The sequence below is a fragment of the Mugil cephalus genome, chromosome 1, assembly GCF_022458985.1.
Source record: "Mugil cephalus isolate CIBA_MC_2020 chromosome 1, CIBA_Mcephalus_1.1, whole genome shotgun sequence".
Taxonomy (NCBI): Eukaryota; Metazoa; Chordata; class Actinopteri; order Mugiliformes; family Mugilidae; genus Mugil; species Mugil cephalus.
Window position 1 is genome coordinate 10,098,512 of NC_061770.1, and position 19,264 is coordinate 10,117,775.

A 19,264-nucleotide genomic window follows, 5' to 3' on the forward strand; every position below is an offset into this window, starting at 1 on the left:
AAAGTTAAAGACTCTGTGTGTAGTCATCTTTTAAGCAAACACCAGTCATGTTTGCATTGAGCACTACTCACCAGAATGCTTCATGAGCATTTGAGGCCCAAGCGCTAAATGCCTGTCTTACCTCCGAAACCAGTTTTTCACAATCGCTAAATTTGTTGATGAGCAGGAGCTCATTAAAGCAGCGTAGTGAGTAGTGGAACGGTTTCAACAATTTGACACACATGGGGCGGCGTTGACTGAAGAGGGATGTTTCCTTTGCAGGTGACGAACTGACCAAGACTGAGGACGAAGATGAGCAAGGCTGGTGTAGAGGACGCATGGACAACGGCCGAGAGGGACTGTACCCGGCCAATTATGTCGAGCCAATCTAGTCACGGTACTGGACAAGGACATGCCGTTGGAGGCAGCTTGAACTGTCCCGTCCAATTGCACCGCACATAGCCAGAGACTTAAGAGCTACACATCCCTTGCCCAACAGATGCGCCAAGCAGTCTTGCCTAAATAAAAACTTAGTAACCTAAAAGACAATATATCGGTATAATATATTTTATCCAGTATTCGGGGTGGGTCGACCTACACATTTAAAACAGGAGCAGCAGTTATTCCAGTATATACACACTCAGCTATAACATCCAGACAGTGCAGGAACACATTGCTTCTCTGTGTAGCTGTATTTAACATGTAATGCAGCTTATTTAAACTTGCAGTACACTGCAGTCGTGTGGACATGGGAAGATAATATAATCAGTTACACCCATTCGACAAAGATGAGCTTCTCTAACCTGCATTGTGTATATACAGTGTGATGCCATTTTGTGTAGCATTTTCAATGCTGTGTATGGTCAGTCGTCATTCTTACATCAGGAATGCTGTGTAGTGTTTAAAGTACCACAGGCAGTATCCTGGTCCTCCTTTTCTTTTCTCGTTTTTTCTTTGTGATTTGGTCCGACCTCTTTTCCAGTGTGTGCAGTGCTACGTGTTTTTAACTGTTTCTCAAATTGCATAGCAGCATGCGCTATGCAACAACTTGCGTTCCCTGAATCCTGCAGCCTCGCCTCGGCTACAACTTGATGCAACACTTCAACTACAAATGCAGAGTTCACCTCTTAGCATCACAAGCTTCTGGACATGCACACTCTTCTGATTTCACTGAAAGAAGCTTGTCGATGAACTAACTTTACGTTTGTCTTGAGTTTGACTTTTAATTTATTATTATCATTGTTTAGCATTACGAAATCCTTTGACAGTGTCATTTTCATGCAAACCATGGAAAGGATTTACAGTTTTTGCGGAAGCTTTCATTCTTGGTTCAGTCATTCAGGTCTCACTTCAATCCACAAGAAACATGAGCGATACATTCCCTCAGAGCAAAGTTGGATCAAGTCATCTTGATTTTGAGGAGGGTTTTGAGCAAAGCCTGTGATGGGGACTTTTCTTCCGGAGCAAAGGGCCAACGGAGGCATTTCGGTGCGTTACTGTGCGACACACTGGTGTCTGAAGATTGCAGCCTCTCCAACAGGACATGAATGTACTAATGTTCGGGCTTGCAAGAGGGCATGTTGTCTAAACACTGTTCTCCACTGTTACTGAAAGCCCTGCCTAGCAAAAAGCACTAGTTATGTGGCCCTGTTTCCCTGCTGAGCCAAAGAATGACCCAATACCATCGACTATTTGTTTTCTCTCCATGCAATAACTTCACATATCACATGTGAACCAGCTTCAGTGAAGATCAACTTGTAGTTGCTTCCCAGTCCACCCAGTCACTTGTCTGCAAAACACTGCTCACTGACACAGGGAATACATGTCAATAGTAGTGCGCTGCACGTAAGACCAGTGTTACACAGTGCATTACATAGTTGTTTTTAAAACTCTTAACTTGCTCCATAGAAATTAAATTTATAGCATACATCAAATGTGGATCAGTGAGTCGCCACCTAAGTCACTGATTGGATGGGAGAAATGCTTTTTATAACTCAGTTGTCCTGAAGTTTTTAAACGTCACTGGACCAACAGCAGTAAGATGTGTTTAGCTCTGTGTCTGGAGCAGGATTTGACAGGTTTGGGTCTCACACATGAGGAGAAACACATCACCAGCTCACAAGTTGTGTCTTAGAGTAAAGCTGTCCAGCATAGCAAAAAGGACTCCTATCATCAGACAGTCCCACATCCTCAGTGTGCGCATACACAGACACACACACACACTCACACACAAGCAAACACGCATTATGAACAGGATATACACAATACACTCAATGTTCACACACATAGTCCACAATACCAGGTTAATGTTTTGGGGGGAAAACATCTTCATCATCCAGCGTGTATGAGTTGTGTAAATGTAACAGAAAAAAAAAGTAATAAAATGTTTAAAAAAAAAAAAAAAAAATGCAAGTGACTATTAAGACAAAATGTAGTGTTATACATGTAAATGTGTTTCATTAAATAACAGCAATGGAAAACATATTAAGTGATAGGTACCATATCGTATGAATTTTATTGCAATGGAATTGTCAGTGTATCATAAAAGCGTGACGTTATCCCACGCTGTCAGATTTGTATATGATGATGTAATTTAAAGATTATATTCTATCGTAACTGTACAACTGTGTTGAGTTGAAAATGAGACCTAACCATGTTGAGGCAGTAAAAAGGTGTACATGTAAATGCTTTTTTTTTTTATGTTGATCTCTTCCTTATGCACACAGGGGACAGCAGCTCACGTTGTGGAAACCCTATATTAGCGGTCTAGAAGATGTATGTTCATAGTTAGTGATGTACTTTTATCTCCTAACTGGTGTAGTGCCTGTTCATCTTGATGTAACAAGAAGTTCATTTAAATATGCATAAAGATGATTATGATCACAGATATTAATGACGATAGTGATGAAAAACCCAAATCAAATTTGTTGTGCTGGTGTCAATATTGCGGTATTGGTTTGAAAGGGAAACAAGTTTGTTGAAAAAAAAAAAAAAAGGTAGTGTCTGTGTGTTTATTTCTGTATGCATGCGTGATTTTAAGTGATTTAAGACCTTTTTTTCTGATTTTAAAATAATAATTTATTGCTTTATTGTCGATCCTGAACATAAACCCAATAGACAGACACATATTTATCAAGATAGATTCGATAGAACATTCTCATACTTAGGCATTGCTCTGCAACTTCTAAATACAGTTGAAGGGGAATGACAGAAAATATCATTATAAAAAAAAGAGACATTTATGGAGAAAATGCTTATTCAGTTTGTTTCCAAACGTCACCACTCTTGAGTCTTTAGAGAAAGTATTTAAGGCACTGACACACCAAACTGACATCAGAGAGCAACTATCGACGAAGGCCGACTATGTGGACCAAAAAGTTTCACTTTGACACACCACAAAGACGACAACCAATGAGCAGTTGACACACACATTCTGTACCTTTATAAAAGGAAATAACTCTTCACACCAGCAAGTGGCAGTAGGGGAAACGAAAAGCACAAGTCATCACACAGAGCTGGCCTCTCACGAAATGTGCTGATCAGGTGGTCTACAGTTTATTCGTTCTATATGATCGTGTCACTGTGTAAGTATTTGTGCAAGTAAAACAACTTCTGAGTGGCTGACTTAGTCATTTGCCGACATCCATTTCTTCCTTACACACACCACCGATTCAACACACTGAATCCATCGACTGAAAACTGTGCAGTGGCAACAGTGCTTATTGACCCCCTCACAGCCCTTAGCTTAGCCAGCAACAAGTTCACACAACTTACTTCTCCCCAAAGCAACAAAACCCCACCACTCTTAAGCTCACTATACAATACCTATGTCATTTGTTTAATGTGAAGTGCAAAAACAGCAGTTCACTGTTTTCCAGGTTTTTGTCCCCATTTCCTGCAAATGCTGAGAGCTAACAAGCTTTCTAGCCACTAGAGTGGCCCTGGCCTTCCCCTTCATCAGCAATCCAGTGATTAAGCACACAGACTAAAGCATCTCGGCAAGAAACGAAGTTGCATCCTTTTGCGAATCCGCCAAAAAGCAATTTCATACGTGAGCGCTAAAGCCAACCACAAGACAAAACTAAACGGAGTACAGCTTTAAGAACTGTGAAGCAGAATGATAGGCAGGAGTGCATGTCATAGTAGGCAGTCTTTACAATTGAAATGGAACATTAAATACAGTGAGGGAATGTACTTCAGAGTTTGTGCTACTTTTACTGTATGTCCAGCATATCTTTCATTCCTCCTCAGTTCATTCTCCTCTCCTCGCGGATCGCCTTCATCATACAGGGTTCACAAACTGGTAGACCAGCCTGCGGGACACGTCAGGTTTTCGGATGATGCCCTTCTTGTAGTACTGGCGTATGGAACGGCTCAGTTTGTCATAGTTCATAGCCGGGCGGTTCTTCCTGATGCCCCATAGCCTGGCCACGTGAGCTGAGTCTTCTATTTTGAAAATCCCTTTGTGTAAAACAAACAAAATTGTGGAATGAATTTCTAGTAATGAAAGACTGTGGTGTAAAAAATACCAAAATACACTGATTAAAGCGGGAGCATTTAACTATTGTTCTTTACTGGTGCAAAATCCAACTCTCTTGCCAAAAGTAGGTGAGAAGATGTGTTAACTGTGTTAATGGCAAAAGTCCATACAAACTGCCACCTGTTGTGGTAGCCATGTGAGTAGACATATTCGATAAGGTCTGAGTTTGTCATGCATTTTCAGAAATGATGGAGGTGAACGGTGAGTTAGAAGGTACTGTAATTTAGTAATATGCAATTTCAGTTTTAAAATACCTGTGAGGAAATGGTCACTGTTCTCAATTGTTTCATATTTTTATTAACCGTTTGCTGGCTTAGCTTTTGGACTTTTTGACTTCTATGCTGACGGTTGCCTAGCAGCGGTGTTATTACGACTTGGGAGTGGTGTTAGCACTTGCACACATTTTGGTTACACAGCTTCTCTTGTCGAGACAACAAGTTCACTAGCTCCATTCAATCCATTTCATGGCAGCAGTGGGTCATCATGTTTCTGCTCCCACAACAGGCAACCCAAGCACTGCCTCCAGAGAAGGGTTTTTGCGATCTCACCACCAGATGGCGCTAAATAGTATACACCGCTCCTTTAATTAAACCAAGTCACTGTTAATACACCTGCGCTTTCGACACTGTGACGAGGTAAAGTATCTTCCATTAAAATGTCTATAAATACCGCTCTGTTAGCTAAATATTAGCCAGAAGATGGTTAGCTTAGATGGTTAGACTGGAAACGGGCAAGCAGCTGGTCTTACTCTTCCTACTATAATGTGCCCTGCAAATATGAGAGAAGCTTAAAGGCGCTATTACCTTTGGAAAAGGCAGATTATCTGTTTACTACTCTTAAGTATTTACAGTATGCTCAGATAGTCTAGCTAGTAGTTGGCTGTTACTTCATACAGTACTAATAATCTCAGGGAACTTGACAAGAGAACAAAAACTCTCCTTTTCAAAAGTTAGACATTTCATTTAGAAAATATAAAAGAAGTTAGTTTAAAATTCTATGTATGATTGTGTGAAATGTAATTGAAACTCAAAATTAGCCTCTTGTGATGGGAAAAAAACACTGCATTTCACTTATCAGCATTAATGACTTTGCATTTACCGCTTCTACTCTTCTTCTCTAATGTTTCAAATATTGTCATAACAGCAAAGACCCAGGTGACAGTGCTCCCGATAAAGGCAGCTCTGATCTATTTGAATATCCGGGTAAATCACGGCCCTGAAACTGAAGCAGCAGTGAAGCTGTAATCAGTGTGATTATTTCCACCTGAAAGTTACCAGAAACGGTTACATACACCTCCATGCACAACTGCCATCACCGTTACCTTTCTCTTTGTTGAGCCAGCGGATGCAGCGGCTGTAGTTATGAGGCTTGAGGAGCAGCTCTCGGAGGAACTGCCACAAGTGGATCGGCTGGTTGGGAAAATGACACACCACATCTGACCAGGAGTCCTCATCCGCTGCTGAAGTAGGAGAAAATCATTTTGATTATATTGTACGTTACCCTCGGTCAATGTTTTCATTATGTTGACATTTCTTACCAGATTTACTATCTTCTGGTGGGCAGCGCTCCTTCATTGCTGCAGCTGAACAGACAAAGAACACAATCACCACTTGTAAACAGCTTAGTATTACAACTTAAAGTCAAATCTTCACAACCCTTTCTGAATTTGCAGAGCTGATGTGGATCCATTTATTTTTTCCTGTCATCCTCACCTGATCTCCAGATGTCCAGATGAGCATAAAGGACATCTCCAAACTGGGAAGAGCGTTGTCTGAAGTCCACCTCGGTCATGGAGCACAGATCTCTCCCACTCAGCTCCTGAAACATCGTGGTCACCTCTGGCAGCCTGTAGAGGTGCTCGGTCCATAGCAACCACTTCTGAACGTGCACACAGCTCCAGCCCAGGGGATCTGAAGAGGGAAACATGAAGAGTAAAGGTATTTGTCTTTTAAAAATGGTTCCTAATCAATTTGGACTGAACTATTTCTAATGTCTCTAAGTCGTTAAGTTGGAGAGTCTGTACTATCATTATAAAAATTGATGTGAAAATATTCAAACTGGTGTTTACTTGACCACTTCATTCTACATCAAAGTCAGTCATTACTCATGACATTGTTGTACTGGAGACATCTACCAGAAAGACAGGATTTAGTGAAAAGATGTCATTGGTTGCTTGGTGGGAGGGGAATGATCTAGCATTTCATTGAGCCTGGCCCATACTAGAAAAAAAAAACATCTTGGTCTGTGTTAATTCATTTCAGAACATTACAACAACAGAGCAAGTTGTACAAGTCAGTGGACACTGCGGCACACTGCTGGTTTGCTCTTTAAGGATCTAACACGTGTTGTGTGTTGAGTGTGTCAGTTGAGTTTAGCAAGAAGCGTGTTGTAACAATATGCAAATAATCTTGCACACAGCGTATGATTTTGAAGCTCCACACAGAGAAGCTATTCATCAGCAGTGACAGGATCTTATGTTAACAAAAGAGTTTGCACAAGGTGGGCTCAGCTACACTTAAGGTGTCACTGTAGATGTTGATGTGGTTTCTTTTATAGGACTATAATTTCTTTTGTGCACCAGTTTTTTGTGGTTGTTGTTTGTTTGTTTTTATCAAGATGTTATGCTATGATAATGTGACATTGGAAGGTATACTCTGTCCTACCTGGTGCGATGTTGAGCAGCTTGCAGGCGGTGTCGACATCTTTCAGGACTTCTCCCACGACCATGGTCTGAACCTGCTCCAGACAGCGCTCCTCCACCTGACCCTCCATCTCAGATGGGGGTTGATGGGTTTGGGGGGCAAGCGGTCTCGGCTCTGGAGACCTGGAGGGAGGAGGAGCCAGAGCAGGGGTCTCTGTCCTTCTCAGCACCCAGGGATTCTCCTCAATAGCTAATCTGTCATTGGAGGGAATGTACAATCCCGGCCAACTGAGCTCAGGGAAACCCAACAAACTGTGGGGAGGTTTGATGTCCTCTGAACCGTCCAGCCAGGCCGTCCTGGTGTGAGGGTGGTTGATGTAGAGTGGCGAGTGTGTGGTGCAGCCTGTGTGCTCACAGCCTGGACTCCCCATATTCAGGTTCCTTTAATGCTGCAGGCAGAAAGTGCAGCTCTTAAAATATGTCATCAGTGTCATAATAGATTTACACTCGAGCTGACCTTTTAAACCATGTCATTGTGTTGTGAAACAACACAGCATTGATGCTGCTGACACCATGCCCAAATGCCCAATATTTAAACAGTAGCAATCCTTAAGTAAACCTGACATTTGCTCTGTGGTATTAACTTTGGTGGGACTTACTTTGAAATAAGGAATCACTCATTGCAGCTTTGCCTATGCCTATATAAATTCAGCTAATGGCTGTCTTTGTTTCAATACAGTTCAAAATCTCCAGGCAGTTATTTGTCTCAAATCTTTAAGAATCTGTTTAAGATCAAAAAAAAAAGAAAAAAAATGAGGTCAATGTATTCTTTCATAACACCGTTCATGCAATTTATTCTTCTCCACCCTACAGATCGCAAATACAGATATGAGTACTAAAGATTAAAGTTTTACTTGTTTTACTTGAATCTCCAACTGCACATGAAATGAATGTGTATGTTACTGTTGTAGTTGTTTGACTATTAACACCCAGAGCCTTTTAAAAATATAAGGTACATTGAATTGTCAAGATGGATCAATGGCCTGATGGAAAACAAAATAAAGGGCGGGACACATCTCATGTGCGTATGTGGATAAAGTGGATAAGTAGCTGAATTATATTTATCATTGCATGAGTAAGAGAACAAGTCACCAGACTGGGAGTGGTGCGATATGCCAGTATTTTTGACAAATTATACACCTGCATCATTTTGTGGTGATTGCAGCATTCATTGATTTCAAACATAATGCTTTTTTATCCTTTGAATCCACTTCTACTCCGAACTGATAAGAATGTATGAGGCATTGCAAAATGCAAAAATGCAAACAGGTGTGACTCAGAAAATGTACTGTTGTTGCAAAAACAAATAAGGACCAACTTCTCCACATTTACCTCCAAAACACATGTGGTGTCATTATCATCTTAAATTGTAAAAAGATTAACAGATTTTAAACAAATTAATTAATTTGTAAGTAAAATCGCCTACAAGTGAAGCATGTTTCCACAGATTGTTCAGGGCTGGCCAACAACAATGGCAACAACTTTTCTCAACACGGGACCCACAACTTTGACTTGCAGGAAGCCTTTGCTATCCAAGAAGGAGATAGTTTGCCACCGTACATATAGGGAAAGACCAGGTCACAGCAGTAGACATGTTTGGCACAAATCAAAGACAGCTTTTCAAGACAGGAACCTCATACCAACTTTGAAGCACGGTGGTGGCAGTATCATGTTTTGAAGTGGCTGTGCAACCTGCAGTCGCTGATTCAGCTATGGATTCTGCATCACACTTAAGAGATAATGGATCTTAAGGATCTTAAGCCCACCAGTTAAAAGGAAAAATTAAAAGGAGCTTCATGGAAATGAAAAAAGTCAAGAAGGACAAGCCGAGATTAATGTCACTGAAAACTTCTGTGGCCAAGGAGGTACTTTTTCCACAGAAGAATATGATATTTTTGTGATTTCACAGCTTTATCCAACAGTTGTCAAAACAGTGGAATACCCGTGACTATGTGTCACTTTGATGTGTGGTTACATGGTCTACGTCTCTCCTATATTTTCCTCGCCTCCAGCCATTAGCAGTTTAAATGCTTAGCAGCAGTGAGAACTTGCTCTTCTAGATTATCCTTCTTCTGTCTACAAATGTCTTTCCTGTGTGCGCTTCGTGCTGCCCCAGTGAACCCGCCATGTTCAGGAAAGCAGTCTTTTATTTGCAGAGTTGCATTTGTTGCCGAGCTTAACAGCTCATTAGATTGCTGCCAACCTGATACGAGAGGCATTTAGTTGATATGAAAAGCTTCGCACGTTCTTTGCTCCCTGCATTCCACTGTTCTTCAGACAAAGGGACAGGTGTTTGTGAACTCCCCTTCATGAGCTGTTGATGTGTCTATAAAAGCCGGTGCACATGGATGGGAAGGAGTTTAGAGGGTGAAAGACACTGGCCCTGTATTATCAGTCTTATTATCACAGCTGGTTAGCCTTAGTGAATTTGTCATCTTGCAATTTTGCATTTTCATTCAATCATGTCAACTGACTTTTTCCACTGACTTTTCTTCTTCATGAATAACTTGATTAGTATCTAAAATTAAATATGCAAGTGACAGTGAAAACACTAAATACATAAATAAATAAATTATACCCAGTTCTGGTCCAAACACGCAAGTGTCTACATAACTTGTGCTGTTTATAGCAAAAGTAATAATTTTTGAGGTTCTTCCACTTTCATTTTATCCTTCTTAAGAAAAATATAATTTTAAGTAATAACCAACAAATGGTTAAAAACAAGAAAAAGCAAACTTTGGATTCACTCAACCAATTGAAATTCAACTTTTTGAGTATAGTATAAAAAGTATTATGATGGTTGTTGTTGCATTATATTATATTATATTATATTATATTATATTATATTATATTATATTATATTATATTATATTATATTATATTATATTTAACTTCCTGAAAATCCAAATGAGGATTTACAAAATGGAAACATGCAGCTCTCTATAGTATTCTAAGCCTTGGGTAAATCAGCTGTCTACTTCTTCCACTACTAGTGAATCATTTTCAGCAGTGCTTTTTTAATCTATTGGTGGAATCGTGCTCTTACCTGGTCAGGTTTGTGTTGCAGTGGAGTTTCTCGGTATGTTCAGCTGATGCTTCTCAGCTGGAGACGTTAAGGTCCTCAAAAGTCTCCTCTGCCTTCAAGTGAGGATGTCTGCACCTGAGTGACTCCTGGCCGAGGTGGCAGCAGTTTGATAGGGTGTGTCCCCAAGAGGGAGGTTTCTCTAAGAGCCTGCTCAATAATGACCCGGGGCAATATATACATGGAGGGTAAACAAACCTGGTGAGACAGCCACGGGGGGAGAGTTGTGAAGGCACCTATAAAGTTTTTATGATACTTTAAAAAGGCACTGTTTTTAAAGGCAATTTTGTGCACATTAGACATTAAAGTCAATATATTACTAAAATCGTAAACTTTTTCGTACTTAGCGTGATCATGTCAAAGTTCAACTTTTCCATGTGAGAAGTAAAGATTAATCCACGCATGTTTTGGTAGAAATCAGCAGAGATGATTTAAAACAAACTATATGTAAAAGTTAGAGATCAGCTCATCAAGGCTGTGTCACTTCCAGTGTTTGCATGTAGCAGGTGGTTCTATTACAGTCAAACTCGAAGACGATAAAAGTCACTTCTCACTGTGACGAAACGGTTTTCATTGACCATATATTCCAGATATGTGCTAGTTAAACTGTGTTTCCAGTGTATTCTGCAGGCTTGCATATGTATCTAATGGGCTGAAGGGAGCGATGATATAAATAGTTAAAGAGAGGGAAAGGGAGAGCGAGAGTGTGTAAATGTTTGCTCAAACCAAACAGTAATGTTTGTGCCGTTGTGTTGAAATATTCAGAGGAGCTGCTGCTTGTATATCCACCCAATTATCTTTAAAGGTTTAAAGGGCTTCTGTGAAGTTGTACAGTTTTTTTTTTCTTTATTTCTGATGGGCTTATCCAGCCCATCAGAAGAGCCTCCATAACACCGAAGCTATTTGAGGGTCGGCCTATTACAGTGAACCGTAGATTATCATTTGCAGAGGGCAGGGCCTTCTTGTTTTAATGCCTCCCTGCAACACATTTTGCATTTAGCTTGATTAAATGACGAGTGAGTTTTGCTCCCACGGGCTGCCTGGTTGTGCAGACGCACTAGATCCCAGCGGACAGAGAGAGGAAAGGCAGCGCTTGACCAGTAAGCCTCCAGGGTATACACGCAATCTGCCACCCAAGAGATAAGCTACATCAGAAGAGCAAGCAGTGCATCCACTGTTGGTTTCAGCTTTAAAGTTTGTCGTTCTTACGCTTTGCAACAGCAAAACAAAACCTTTCTTATCATTTTAATCACTGACACTAGTATATTCATTTCAGTCTGACAGTAGGGATTCAGTACCACCTATAGGATCCACGTTAAACTGGACTTGCTTTCCGTTTCAGTCCCGGAATCTGTAAGTGAAATCTGCTGCACAAACAACAAGACACAAAGTCCAAGACTTTAGTTTTCAGTGATAATTTAATCATACAAACATTCGTCAAACAGGGAAAAAAAAAAAAAAAAAAAAAAAAACAACTTTCATCTGTTTGCACTTCCTCACTCACGTACTGTAAATGTGCTGTTGTATGAGTCTAATGCCAACTGATTCATTCTGCCATCTGGCCAGTGGAAACTTCAGAGATATCACGCGAAGAGTCAGCGAAACTGACTCTGTCATAAACTGCCTCGGCAGGGAGAGACATTTATCATCAACCTTCCTGACAGGAAATGCGTGCTGCAAGAGCCCGGGGATGCTCGTGACAAGTTGCGGTATTAGCTGGTATTGTCATGTTAAGGTTCAGTACCCCTGGGGCTTACGGTTTCTCACAGAAGGGGGGTGTTTAACTGACGAGCTGTTCCAACACACTGACTGGGGGACGACAGTTAAAATCACAGAGCTGATAACACCTTCGGGACTTAACTGTACTGCGGAAGAGAAAAGTATGCACGGGCCTCGTCGTGGAACTCGCAATATTCGACACATAGCTGAACCGGTTTCGTGAGCAAATACGCAGAAACGATTCTCCGAGATCTGATTCCGTCATCTCACCGCGGATGAGACCCCTCGTAAACTTGAACATGGAGCTTCCCGTCGTTTTAGCGAAGAGAAAGGAAAACGTAGAACAAAAGTTGCAACAATGAAACGCAAATATACAATGAAGAATCTTTGGGTAAATGAATATATTTCCAAAAAAAAAAAAAAGTTATCCTCTCCTACATTCGTCAGATACATTCGACATAACATGTTATACACAAGTTAAAGACAGCTTTCAATTGAAAATTCAGAGCAGGATGACAAATGTATTTAGTTTTTTTTTTTTTTTTATAATGTCGAGTCTTCACTGCTGTGTGTATGGCTTAGTTTAGGGTAAAATGTGAATTATCAAGCATGGAAAACTAAACTAAAACTAAAATCTTTGATTGAGACAATGAAGGCAGAATATTTACCAATACTCTAATATTTGAGTTTCAGCAACGATACCAATTAACACAGGACTATTTGGGCTCTGATGGCAATGACTCAGTATCAGAAAATTCTCGCTTACATCCATTAAGAATAAGTGTTTACAGAAGGCATACTGGAAAAACATATTCCAGTGACATTACCCAGACTAAACCTTACTGTCCTGTATATAAGGTTTCTCTTTCTCTTCCTGTTAGTAATGGCTGACTCCCTCCAGTGGAGCAAGGTTGCATTACTTCAAAAAATTGAAGAAAGAAAGCATCACCTATATTGCTTGGTTTATATTTATGTTACGCTATATTGCTAGGTGGAAAAAGAAAAAGCAGACGTAAGCCTGATAAGCCTTTAGTTTAAAAATGGTTTGTTAACATAAAGAACAAAGAGCAGAAATTACGAGATTGCCAATGTTATTAGATTTAGTAATAGCGAGACCCGAGGATCCACAAATCCAATCCAATGTACCAAGAGTCGGAGAATCAGTTGGCAAAATAAATGGCTTTTCCTCCAAAGTCTCTGTATCAGGTCGCACAATAACACACACATCTACACGAAAAAGATCACGAACACACACACTCCTGTCATCACTGTTCCATGTGCATTCTGACAGCTACAAAAAAAAAAAAAAAAAAAAGAAGGAAATCTGGAAAATAAAAGAAAATAGTTTTCACTCAAAAAGACTCATAGCACTCATTTTTTAACTTAGCATTCACACGTGCATACAGTGGGTGTGGGATGTTGGTTGAGCTGCACGTCGGGAGCGGCGTTGGCCTCTGGATAGTAAATGGACTTTGCATAAAGTGTTTTTGAATCTCCACACTCTCCACCAGCAAATAAAAGCCTCTTCTTCCTCGTATCGGTGTGACAGACTCCAGAGGTACGATTTTAGTGCTGCTTCACTGTGACAAGTCCCATCGTTTAAGAGTGCCCAAAGGGATAGGGCTCCTGTATACCCTGTGAGAAAGAGAAATGGTTAAAGAAGCTGCCAAAATGTGAGAAGAGAATACACAGGGAATGTTTGCTTTCACAGGATAAATGTCTGGCTGATTCATCACTGACAACAGGTTAACTAAACTACTCTGATGCATGTTTAAGCAAAGCCACTGCGTTCGATAATCCTGTGGTCCAGCTTCAACGCAGTGCTGAAAGAAAGTAACTGTTAGTAGTGGCACTAACGTTCTTAAACATCAGCACAGCACAAAACTGGGAAAATATATACAGACTGAGATCATGTTCTACTGAGCAGTGATTTAGCATCGCTGACTGTTTCACCTGTTTGCCAATAAAAACGGTCACAGGACCAGCATTCGTAAAGCACTTCCTGTAAAGGCGCTGCGAGCCTTCAAAGTAAATTTGGATATGTGTTAAAATTAGCTGAGACTGTTTACTACGGCTTTGCACATAGTATGTGTTTTTACTCCATGTAAGTTGCAGCTTTTTCATAATAAAATGCCCAGATACAACATGAATCCCATGTCCATCTGAACAGGTGCTGAAATTTACCCGAGAACGCAAACTTTCCAGTAACTATTTGATGGATAGACTGAATGAATGTTGTACGAACCATACAAACATTATATCTGCTAACAGCACTTCAGCACTGAGAGCATATAAGGATGCAATCATTATCATGTCAAATTAGTGATCTAAATACACCCTCTCATTAGACCTTTCATTTTGTTTCTGCAGTATTGGTTTAATGCGATTCTTACCTGGTTATAAGAGACTACTGATAGATTGCTTTGTAGACTGTTTGCTACTATATCCACAGAGTTGTGTGAAAGTTCGTTCTGGTCTTGCTGTAGCTGGTGTGGGTTTCCCTGCCAATGCTGATCTGCAGCTCTGTGGCCGCTGTCATCGTGGAGGCTGTTGTTGTTGCTGTTGGGGCACTTGCTCTTCTCTGGTGAGGCGAAGGGGTTGTAGTCTCCTTCCAGGCTGCGATGAGGCTGCGTGTTGAATTCCGCTTGGAAAGACGAGAGCTGCTGTGTGACTCCGAGGAGGCCTCCGACCTCCACACTCAGGATCACCCAGATTACATCTGTCAAGAGAACCAGTTTGATTTAATGAAGCAACACGGTTGCAGAATGACAGAGTTTATAATCACTCACTGAGCCTGTACTGAGGAATCACTGCTGTTATTCCAAAATGAAATATTAACACCAAGTATAATCTTCAACTGGGTTTCTGCTGCATAATATGAAAGAGTAAAAGTCTTCTGTTGGGACATGAATCAATGAAATTAACTCTTAATTTTAATAAATGTGTGCTAACAGTTTTACTGCACTAAATTCAGACCAAATTTTCTAGCACTTCATCTTCACTATTGACTGTTCCCATCTACAGCCAACTGTTGTACCTGGCGGCATATTTGTGTGTCAGCAGCTCAGTGTCAAATAAATAACAATTAGAACAGAGGAGCACGTTCAAGGCAGAGATAATCATCACACTATTATCCAGGTAGATAAACACATGGCCACAATACGTCTGGCAGCCCCATAAGATGGGCAACAATATCCAATCACACAGCCGATTGGGTTTCAGATTAGAATTTTTTTATTTTCATTCTAAATCAAGGTATTGACTGTAAGTCCCTTTTTAAGCAAGCATGTTCGAGTTTGATTGATTGTCATACAGTTTTTACACAATGTGTTAAACCTTGCAGTTTTTCAATAACTGCAACTCACAATGGTTTGCACTATTGAAAATATAAAACATTTGAACACTGGGAAGTTGTTCTTTTGTCTGGAAGTCCTTCACGACATCTCTAACTAACTTAGTTTTTACCAACAAATTCCTCCAAACAACTCTATCTTGCTGGGGCCCCCCAGTCTTGTGTCGCCCCCCCGACCTGCTGCCAACAGCAGCGGCGCGTCATCATTACCGTAATGGCAGAAAGAGCAACTTCCCATTGTTCAGCCACATCTTGAATTTTGCCCATTGGATAATTACAGTCATTACATTAATTACAGTAATTCATATACTGCAAGCTTTTTTTTTAATCCACAAACAGATGTTTAGGTCTTAAAGGGTTAAGTGGCTTAGTTTGATAAATATATCCAAAGGGTGAAGACATTCATTTCACTAACCTCCATAGTAAAGACCTGTAGCTGTACACATTCTCCACTGGCCTTGGTACATGCCAGGAGACACAGGGCTTTGCATCTGCACACTAACGTCAGTCATTTCCTGGGGGTCCAGGGAACGCACCATCACCATGTTTACGTGACCAAACTGATCTCCTCCGACATACTTCAGACAAACCCCAGGAGGCCACGACTCTGCACCTGAAGGACACACACACACAACTATGCTGAGCTCATGTGACATGTAATTACGGCATCATCACAAGGTCTGGCGTCGCCTCTGAATTTTGTCAGCTTACGACGATTATTATTAGTATTCCGGCCGACTTACCTGTGTTCTGTATCCTCCAGGTCTTCGTGAAAGGTGTGTCAGGTGGAACTGATTCACCCTCACCAATCGTCACATCTTTTACAAAGGACATGCACGGCGCGCTGATGTTGGGACTCTCAAAGTCATAGTAGGCTCCAATGGCTGCCTGTAAATTCCTGAGCAAAAATACAGGTGATTAGTTCAGGTTTAAATTCAAGAACGACAGATTTATTTAAATGACCCTTCAATGTCAGGTTGCACAGATACAAAAGAAATCTATTTTATGCATCACATCCGTACAAGTTTACATAAACATTTAAAAGAAGAAAAGTTGATTTTGTTATCATACAAACAACAACACATCTATATTTACAACTAACTTCTATTTTCCTGAACCCGTCGAGTGTTTTTGTCATAAATCATTGGCTTGGTGAAATGGGCGTATTATAATTCCCTCGAGGCTTGTTCAGTTTGCTTGTTGTGTTAACAGGACAAAACCCATTTTTACGCTGTCTCAACACAAACTGAACAATATAAAGGTCATGAGGGGGATATTAAAGCAGGACCTTATATAAGAATGCATTTGTTTTCACTAGTGTACTTAATGTTTGCTTATGTGCTGTTAAAGCATCACTTTAGCTGTAGATATTCAATATAAGTAATTACTATTTTCTTTTCTACCGATTTAGCCCTTAATTTTGGGATCATGAGAACAGCATCGGCTCTTAAGAGCCAACAATCAGCATCCCTTGACTTGCAGGTCATCCATAAACCAGCACTTTTTTTTATTTTTAGAAAGCGGAGCAGCGGCGTCACGTGACACTACTACAGCCTCCGCTCCCAGTGGACACTGCTCCAGTGATCTTCCACAGAGAGAAAGACCCGCATTAGCTGGCTCAGTGCTGACTATGTGCGCAGAGAAACTCATTACACGGACCTTACCCCTTCCCAACACGTTCATTTTCATTTCTGAACAGGTTCATGTTTCAAATGCACAAATCGAAAGTGAGAGATTGAAAACTGCAATACGCCTGGAGTTTGTCAATAAATAACAGAATCAAAAAGAAAGAATATCCATTACATGTAGTTTTAACCACGTACAGTGTGGTTTATAAGAGTTAGGCTTTATTAGGCTGGTTGCACAACCATTGAGTGTGTGTGAGCTTTGAGCTACGTAGACTCAGGCGTTACGTTAAGTTACGTAATAAACTGTAGCAGCCTTAACTCTTGTTCTGGTTGGCGACAGACAAACGTTAACGTTTCACCACTTTACACATCGATAACAACGACAGGGTGTGACTGTCACGATTAACACGTAGCTCAATAGTATAACCAGCTAAAAAAACAGTGTGTGAATACTTATAAACTAACATTTACACGTATGTTACGTTAGCTGGCTACCTGGTAGTACCTAGCATTTCCGTGTAAGAGTGGCGACAGCGTAACAACACACACATGAACATTTTTAACGAAATACCACCTATTTCGACACCGACTAATGCGTTGGCCGTAATGTATTTATCTCAAGAGTGTTTTCATGTGCTATGCAAATCATGCTACTGTCCACCGTGTCCCTGATAGGTAATCAGAAGTCGGAGTCACACTGACTCAGCTAGTTACGTTACTACAACGTCGTTAGATGTCATTGTACCCACGGCGACACGTAAACGCTACCCCTTCTATGGCGTAAAAAAAATCTCATAATTCAATGTGTTTTCTTCTCCCCTTTTCCCGACGAATTATATTTACGTTATACAGTACAAGCGGCTGTGCGGAGACAGCATGAGTGCAGGGTCTGTTGTCGGACATAAAGCACGTAGCAGGCCACGCGAGTCCCCGAGCTCACCAGTTGGTCATGTCCAGAAAGAAGGCGCATCCGGCGGGGTTGAGCTGAAACCCGAGAAGCCTCTGAAATTCCGATATTAAGATATCTTTATCCGTTGTACCCATGCAGCTGAATTTCTGCATGAGCTCCTGGTCCAGGTCCAGGTCCAGTTCCATGCCCTCCATAACGGATTCGCCCGGACGCACACGGGGGCTTCGCTCCTAATTTAGTCCGAGGCCTCGACTTGTCATAACAAACTCAATAACAGGGCCGAGTGCGCATGTCACATGATTGAAGCGATTCCTCTACGAGCCACGGGCCTGGAGAGAGGAAAGGGAAATGTCTTCGGGGCTGTGCAAACGTAATAATAATAACGTAATTAACTACAGCATTAAATAATCATTTGGAAAACATTTCAGACTTTATTATGAAGATGATCATTAAAGAGTCTAATGCACTTTGCCTCACAAATTCCCTCCGGTTTCATTAGAAGTGTCACATTTTTCTCGGTGTTTTTTAATCATTGGTCAAATTAACTTTTTTGTGAGCTCTGCTGGCAAATATTTATTGCTGGACCCCATTGCCTAGATCACTGTATACATAGCACAATGTATAGCTTAATAAAATTTTGCTCAGAGACCCGGAAAGAAACATGCACTCCTGGAATATCACTTGGCTCCTGCCTTTCTGTATTACTGTCACTCATATAGTCGTTAACCATTACTTCACCTATATCCCACTGTAATATAGTTTCTGTTAATCATAGTGTGTACATGTCTCACTGTAATAGCTTAAGTTGCTATGAACCAAAGGTCTATATTGTAAATGTCTTGCTGCAATATCTGTACGTATCCTGATGTCTATAGTCATCGTTTACTCTGGAACACCGTTTGTTTTAATTAAAAAATCCATATGTATATTTGTACATATGTACAAACTCTGCACTTACTGCTTCTGCACTTACTGGTTGGATGCTAACTGTGTTTTGTTGCCTTGTCCATGACCACATGTAATGAAAAACTTGAATAGAATCTAATAGACGAATACAACCCAATTTAAATGAAGTTCATTAAAATCTTCAAAAGACACTTCTGATATTAATTAGGAGACGATTCCTCTGGATAAACTGCTGATGCAGGTAGCAGGTTCATTTTAAGTGTTGCAGAAGAATGCACAAGATGATGACTAGATTAAAAGAGTCACAGACAAAATGGAAAACTAGGAATCACATAAGAAATATGCTACTGAATATGATGCACGGCAGGCTATCTTTCTATTTTATAGATACATATTAAACATTTTGTAGTGACTGGTGGGATCATGTCTTCTTGCACTTCCTCCCAA

The 19,264-nt window shown here is 40.6% G+C and overlaps 3 protein-coding genes across 7 annotated transcripts in view; 1 reads left to right on the plus strand and 2 right to left on the minus strand.

Moving 5' to 3' along the window:
* Positions 1 to 2,386, plus strand: part of LOC125008277 (protein kinase C and casein kinase substrate in neurons protein 1-like) — a 29,771-nt gene extending 27,385 nt beyond the window's left edge. For all 4 annotated transcript variants that reach the window (XM_047585463.1, XM_047585456.1, XM_047585472.1 and 1 more), the window contains one exon: positions 262 to 2,386. In XM_047585463.1, the coding sequence (XP_047441419.1) occupies positions 262 to 371 (110 nt within the window). In that variant the 3' untranslated portion in view covers positions 372 to 2,386. The remainder of the gene's footprint in view (positions 1 to 261) is intronic.
* LOC125008303 (SAM pointed domain-containing Ets transcription factor-like) lies at positions 2,334 to 10,414 on the minus strand. Of its 2 annotated transcripts, none has more exons than XM_047585497.1 (6): positions 10,267 to 10,414; positions 7,183 to 7,609; positions 6,232 to 6,429; positions 6,057 to 6,101; positions 5,841 to 5,975; positions 2,334 to 4,440 (listed from the first exon to the last, which is right to left on the minus strand). In XM_047585497.1, exons 2-6 carry the CDS (start codon positions 7,589 to 7,591, stop codon positions 4,262 to 4,264), a joined length of 966 nt encoding a protein of 321 aa, XP_047441453.1. In that variant the 5' UTR covers positions 7,592 to 7,609; positions 10,267 to 10,414; the 3' UTR covers positions 2,334 to 4,261. The 2 variants fall into 2 exon arrangements, with proteins under 2 accessions (XP_047441453.1, XP_047441444.1); XM_047585488.1 differs by having other exon boundaries at positions 5,841 to 5,978.
* A 1,287-nt stretch (positions 10,415 to 11,701) lies between these two features.
* On the minus strand, positions 11,702 to 18,196 carry LOC125022453 (protein ILRUN-like). The gene is made up of 5 exons (XM_047609126.1): positions 17,942 to 18,196; positions 16,117 to 16,271; positions 15,789 to 15,986; positions 14,415 to 14,740; positions 11,702 to 13,656 (listed from the first exon to the last, which is right to left on the minus strand). Exons 1-5 carry the CDS (start codon positions 18,103 to 18,105, stop codon positions 13,621 to 13,623), a joined length of 879 nt encoding a protein of 292 aa, XP_047465082.1. The 5' UTR covers positions 18,106 to 18,196; the 3' UTR covers positions 11,702 to 13,620.
* Positions 18,197 to 19,264: the final 1,068 nt, after the last annotated feature.

Coding starts and splice junctions, on each gene's coding strand:
- LOC125008303 (XM_047585488.1), bottom strand. CDS start 7,591: ATGGGGAGTCCAGGCTGTGAGCACACAGGCTGCACCACACACTCGCCA. Junction 6,102..6,231: donor TCTGGACATCTGGAGATCAG/GTGAGGATGACA, acceptor TTGTCTGTTCAG/CTGCAGCAATGAAGGAGCGC. Junction 4,441..5,840: donor CTGGCTCAACAAAGAGAAAG/GTAACGGTGATG, acceptor TTTTACACAAAG/GGATTTTCAAAATAGAAGAC.
- LOC125022453 (XM_047609126.1), bottom strand. CDS start 18,105: ATGGAGGGCATGGAACTGGACCTGGACCTGGACCAGGAGCTCATGCAG. Junction 16,272..17,941: donor TTTCTGGACATGACCAACTG/GTGAGCTCGGGG, acceptor ATTTTTGCTCAG/GAATTTACAGGCAGCCATTG. Junction 15,987..16,116: donor CTGGAGGATACAGAACACAG/GTAAGTCGGCCG, acceptor TGTGTCCTTCAG/GTGCAGAGTCGTGGCCTCCT.